Source organism: Mandrillus leucophaeus, unplaced genomic scaffold (assembly GCF_000951045.1).
Source record: "Mandrillus leucophaeus isolate KB7577 unplaced genomic scaffold, Mleu.le_1.0 Scaffold103, whole genome shotgun sequence".
Taxonomy (NCBI): Eukaryota; Metazoa; Chordata; class Mammalia; order Primates; family Cercopithecidae; genus Mandrillus; species Mandrillus leucophaeus.
In genome coordinates, this window is record NW_012098432.1 from 5623634 (window position 1) to 5630432 (window position 6799).

Genomic DNA, 6799 nt, shown 5'->3' on the forward strand with positions numbered 1-6799 from the left:
GTGGCTTAACCATCTCTTAAAGATCCCACCTCTCAAGACTGTTGCATTGGGGATCAAGTTTCCAACACATGAACTTTGGGGGGCATATTCAAACCATAGCACAGGTATTGCCTCACTTAATTCTCACAACACACCCTGGGAGGTAGATGTTAACAGCATTTAAAAGATGAGAACAGCTATTGTTTACAGGAGTTAGGTAACTCTTGGGAAGGTTATGTGGTTAGTGATTGAACTATACTTTTAAACCAAGCATCTTTTAAGTATCATGAAGAAAAGTAGAGATCAAAAAGGTGAGAAGAAAATTATGATAGACAATATCAAAACCAGAGAAGTAGAGTTTCAAGAAGGAAGGTAAGTCGTGTTGCTATAATGGAATACCTGAGGCTGGGTAATTTACAAAGAAACGAGTTTATTTGGGTCACAATTCCAGTGACTGGAAAGTCTAAGAGTATGGCATTGGCATCTACTCAGCCTCTGGTCAGGGCTTTCATCATGCATCATAACATGGAGGACAGTCAAGGAGGAAATAGACATATGCAGAGAGCAAAATGAGGGGCATCCTCACTTTATAACAACCTGTTCTTGTGTGAAACTAGTCCCTTTCTGTGTAAACTAATCCAGTTTTATTAAGGGGTTAACTCACTCATCTCAGTAGGAATGGCACTAAGCTGCCTGTGAGAGTGGAGCCTCTGTGACCCAAATGTTTTTCCACTAGACCCCACCTATTAAATGTTTTATCTCCCAATATTGCCACACTAGGAATTAAAGTTTCAACATGAGTTTTGGTGGGGACAGGCAAACCACAGCAGAAGGGATGGTTAGCAGCATTAAATTTTGAGGTGAGATTAAGTACTCAAAAGTAACAAAAGGACATTAGAATTTAGTTATATTCATTTTACACGTAAGATAAAGAAGACAAAACAGGTAATATTTGCAGGTAGAACTGTTCTATTTTATTCTTTGAGGATAGTATTTTACATAGTCAATATTTTCAACTGTACCATAAAGTTTAAATACTCACATTTGTTTGTTTGTTTCAGTTATATCAAGATTTCTTGATACAGAGCAGCTTCTTTCTGTTTTAGTCCAAATTCCAAAGCAAGACACGGTATGTTTTTGTATACATTTTGTATTATATTATTATACATTATATGATGGAACTTGTCTTAATGTAATGTAACAATTGGAAAATATCAAAATGTTTTGGGAAAGTCCTTCATTATTGATATCTGGAGTATTTTATGCAATTGTAGAGGAAACTTTTTTCCTAATGTATTTTCCTGTATGTTATAGTGAAATCTAAAATTTCAGTCAGGCATGGTGGCTCATGCCTATAATCCCAACACTTTGGGAGGTCAAGGCAGTTCAAGACAAGCCTGGGCAAGAAAATGAGACCCCATCTCTACAAAAAATCAAAAAATTGGCTGGGCATGATGTTGCATGCCTGTAATCCCAGCTACTGGGGAAGCTGAGGTGGGAGGATAACTTGAGCCTTGGGAGGTCAAGGCTGCAATGAGCTGTGTTCGCATCACTGCACTCCAGCCTGGGCAACATAGTGAGGCCTCGTCTCAAAAAAAAAAAAGAATTGTTTTTTAGATAGTTAAGGAATTGGCCTATTTTTACTGATCAAATATTAAGGAGTTATATATCATTTTCAAAAGTCTTAGACTATAATAATATTTGCCTAATAAATAACTAAAATATATTAAAGCTGAAGAGTTTAGATTCTTCTTAAAAGTGATCACTATGTGAAGTTTGATTAGTCTTCAAATACTATTATTATTATTTTTGAGATGGAGTTTCTCTCTGTCACCAACGCTGGAGTGCAGTGGTATGATTTTGACTCACTGCAACCTCTGTCTCTCAGGTTCAAACAATTCTCTTGCCTCAGCCTCCCAAGTAGCTGGGATTACAGGCACCCACCACCATGCCTGGCTAATTTTTGTATTTTTAGTAGAGATGGAGTTTCACCATGTTGGTCAGGCTGATCTTGAACTCCTGACCTCAAGTGATCTGCCCACCTCGGCCTCCCAAAGTGCTGGGATTACAGGTGTGAGCCACCACGCTTGACCAAGTCTTCAAATATTCTTAACCTTTAAGAATGAAACAACACCTTTACTGGATATTTTTCAAATTTAAATAGTGCTTACGGGTACATTCTGTAAAGAAAGTAATAGCTTTCATTCTTCCGTTTATGATGAACGGAAGAATATTTACTATAATGAAATACAGGTATATTTTTGCCCATATGCGTAAAAAGAAAAGAAGTCTTGCACATCAGTAAAAATTAATTTATAATTTGATGACATTTGTAAATCCATTGAAAGCTAATCTATGTTTGGGAAGCCTTTTTGTATTATAAAGAAAATACTCTTACAGTTCATTTATAATAAAAGCATCACTAGACTGAAAAGCTTTAGCTGTTGGGCAGGCACAGAACTGAGTTTCCTTAAATAATTGAAGCTGCTTATACGTCAATATTTACAAATGGAAAATAACCTAAAACAACTGATGTTTGGAATTAAATTAGCAGCCCTCATAAAATAAGTTTGGAAGTATCCTTTCCTCTTTAATTTTCTGGTAGAGTTTACATAGAACTGGTATTATTTCTTCCTTACATATTTGGTGGAATTCACAAATGAAGCCATTAAAGCCTGAAATTTTTTTGGTAGGAAAGTTTTTAACTATAAATTCCACTTATTAAATAGGCATAGTGCTCTTCAGGTTATCAGTTTCTTCTTGAATGAGCTTTGGTAGCTTGTGTCTTTCAAAGAATTTTTCATTTCACCCAACTTTTCAATTTGTCAGCATAAACTGTCTCATAATACCCTTCTTATATCTGTAAAATTGGCAGTGATATACTCTCTCATTCCTGATGTTGATAACTTTAATATGTTCTCTGTTTTTCTTAATCAGCCTGGCTCGACGTTATCAATTTTATTGGTATTCTCAAGGAACCAACTTTCTATTTCATTGGTTTCTCTTTTTTCTCGTGTTCTCTATTTCACTGATTTCTGGTTTTATCACTCTTTTTTCTGCTTACTCTGTGCCTACTGTTCTTTTTTGAGGTTGTAAAGGAGGAAGCTGAAGTCATTGATTTGAGACCTGTTTTCCTTCTAATATAAATATTTTAGTACTATAAATTTCTCTCTGAGCAATGCTTTAGCTGTATTCCACAATGTTAGATATGTTGTGAATTCTTTTTCATTCCAAAAGGTCAAAACACGTTCTAATTTATTTTTAAAAATTCTTTGATGTACGGGTTTTTAGAGGTATGTTATTTTATTTACAGTATTTGGGGATTTTCCAAATACCTTTTTGTTACTGGTTTCTAACTTAATTCCCCAGTGGTCACAGAACATGTATTAGATCCATTTAGCTTTATTGACATTGTTTTTATGGCCCAAAATAGAGTTAATCTTAGTAAATGTTCCATGTGAACTTGAAAACCATGTGTATTTTACTGTTGTTTGTTGGAGCGTTCCATAAATGTCAGTTTGTTCAAGTTGTGTGGTAGTGTTCTTCAAATCTCCTATATCCCTAAGGTGTTTTACATTTTTGTTGTTGTTGTTGTTGTTCTTTTTGTTCTATCAGTTATTAAGAAAGGAGTGTCAAAATCTCTAAATGTAATTGTGGATTTATCTATTTTTCCTTGCAGTTTTATCAGTTTTTATCTAATGCGTTTGGAATCTTTGTTATTAGGTTCATACACATTTAAGATTGCTATGTCCTCTATAAATTGAGACTGTTATCATTATGAAATGACCCTTTTTATCCCTAGTAATATTTTTGCTATGAAATCTACTGTGTCTAATATTAATATAGCCACTCTGGCTTTCTTTTGGTTAGTGTTGGCATGGCATATCTTTACCATCCTTTTGCTTTTAACTTATTTTTGTCTTTACATTTAAAGAAGGTTTTTTGTAGGTGAGATATAGTTAGATCTTAACTTTTTGCATGCAATCAGAGAATACCTTACTTTTAATTGAGGTATTTATTACATTTATTTATTACTTTTATTTATTGCTTAATAAGATTATTGATACGTTTTATTTAAATATGCCTTTTTTTCTCATCTGTTTGCTCCCTTTTTTCTTTTTTTCTGCCTTCTTTTGTATTATTTTTTATGATTCCATCTCATTTCCTTTGTTGGCTTATTAGATATAACTCATTGCCTTTATTAGCTTAATTATTGATTTAGGGTTTGTAGAATACATCTTTAGGTGAATTCAGTCCATTTTTGTTTATTTTTTATTTTATTTTTTAAGACAGAGTCTTGCTCTGTCACCCAGGCTAGAGTGCAGTGGCACCACCTCGGGTCACTGCCACCTCTGTCTCCCAGCTTTAAGTGATTCTTGTGCCTCAGCCTCCCTAGTAGCTGGGACTACAGGCATGTCACCATGCCATGCTAACTTTTGTATTTTTAGTAGAGATGGCGTTCCACCATGTTGGCCAGGCTGGTCTCAAACTCCTGACCCCAAGCAATCCACCTGCCTAGGCCTTCCAAAATGTTGGGATTATAGGTGTGAACTCATCAGACACAGCCTCAGTCCACTTTTAAATAATATCATAATACTTTACATATGATATAAGAGCCTTGCACTAGTATACCATCATTTCCCTCTTCCCTACAATTATGCTATTATTGTAATAGGTTTAACTTCTACATATATTTCACAATTCATTTTTAAAAATAAGACAGCTTTATTGAGATGGGATTACATAGATTACAATTCATGCATTCAAAGCCTACAATTTAATTGTCTTTAGTGCATTCACAGAGTTGTACAACTATCACCACAGTCAATTTTAGAACATTTTAATCATCCCCAGAAGCAATCCTGCACCTACTAGCAATAACTTCCCATTCCTTCTAACCCCCTTTCCCCAGCCTTAGATAACCACTAATCTATTGTCTGTCTCTACAGATTTACCTATCCTGTACATTTTATATAAATGGAACATTTTAATATGTACAGGTAGTCTTTTGTGACTGGATTTTTTAACTTAGCATAACGTTTTCAAGTTTCATGTTGTAGCATTTATCAATACTTTATTCTCTTTATGGACAAATAATATTACATTGTATGGATATAACACATTTAGTTTATTGATTTATCAGTTGATGGATATTTAGGGTTTTTTCACTTTTGACTATTATGAATAATGCTATGAATATTTGTGTGCAAGTTTTTCTAGGTACATACATTTTCATTTGTATTGATATATACCTAGGAATGGAATTGCTGTGTCATGTGATAACTCTGTTTAATAATTTGAGGAACTGCCAGATTGTTTTGCAAAGTGACTTTATCATTTTAGGTACCCACCAGCAGTGTTTGAGGGTTCTAATTTCTCCACATCTTTGCCAAGATTTGTTATTATCTTAGTTTTTGATTCTGGTGAGCCTGTTGGGTGTCTCATGGTTTTGGTATGCATTTCCATGATGACTGACAATGTCGAGTATCTTTTTATATGCTTATTGGCCATTTGTACCTTCCTTGGAGAAATATTTATTCATATTATTTGCCCATTTTAACTTGGGTTGTTTGTATTTTTATTTCTGAGTTGTAAGAGTTCTTTATGTGTTTTGGATACCAATCCCTTATTGTATATATGATTTGCAGATATTTTCTCCCATTCTTTGGGTTGTCTTTTCGCTTTCTTGATTATATTCATGTTAATCCCCTACCAGAAAAATGAATACTTAACTCTTTTTTCTTCCTTATCTCCCATAAACACAGATACTTACATCCCTACTTTTCATCACCCAGTATTATTATAACAGTTTTAGTTAGATAAAAATTATTATGAAAATTAGTATGTTATACAGAGCTGAGCCTGCATGACTTTTTGTGGGCTTTTCCCCAGAAATTAGTAACTACTTTTCTTTTTTTTTTTTTTTTTTTTTGAGATGGAGTTTCACTCTGTCACTCAGGCTGGAATGCAGTGACGTAATCTCGGCTCACTGCAACCTCCGCCTCCCGGGTTCAAGTGATTCTCCTACCTCAGCTTCCCAAGTAGCTGGGGTTACAGGCACCCCCCCCAATGCCCGGCTAATTTTTATATTTTTAGCAGAGATGGGTTTCACCATGTTGGTCAGGATGGTCTCAAACTCCTGACCTCATGTGATCTTCCTGCCTCGGCCTCCCAAAGTGCTGGGGTAACAGGCATGAGCCACCATACCTGGCCTGAATTTTTTTATTGTTAGATTCAAGTTACACAATATTGGCAGAAATATCACAGAAGTGATGATGTGTTCTTCTCATTGCATCTTCTTATATGGCACATAATTTTGATTTGTCTCATTATGATGATAAGTTTGTATACTTGGTTGAGATGGTGTAAAATTGCTGTACAATTATGATTTCCCCCATTTCATTAATAAGTACTTTGTGGGGAGGTAGCTTGAAACCATGTAACTATTTTGCTCTTCTTTCAATTTATCCAACTTCCGATTTATGTGTATATGTATTTAATCCATATGGGCTGATGATTTTATATTCAATTGGTTATAGTCTATTACTGTCAATATTTATTTTGATTCTCACATTGTCTCAGATTTGACCTGTGCAAACCTCTTCTAATTTGCTTCTATGCTCTTTGGAAATGCATCCACAGTTCTTTGAGAACTTTATCATTTTCTGCCTCAAGAAAATAAGCCAGGCTTATCTTGTACTTTCCTTGGTAGCCTTTGAATCAACTATTTCTTCCAGGAGTCCTGGTTCATTTTAGTGAGGAATGGTATTAGAAATCAAGATATGAGCACCAGGTGTACTTATTGCTATTGGGGTATCAC

At 34.8% G+C, this 6799-nt stretch overlaps 1 protein-coding gene across 1 annotated transcript in view; it reads left to right on the forward strand.

Moving 5' to 3' along the window:
* Positions 1 to 6799, forward strand: part of MSH4 (mutS homolog 4) — a 147471-nt gene that overhangs the window by 70479 nt on the left and 70193 nt on the right. The window contains 1 exon segment of the mRNA XM_011977988.1: positions 1041 to 1108. Coding sequence (XP_011833378.1) covers positions 1041 to 1108 — 68 coding nt within the window.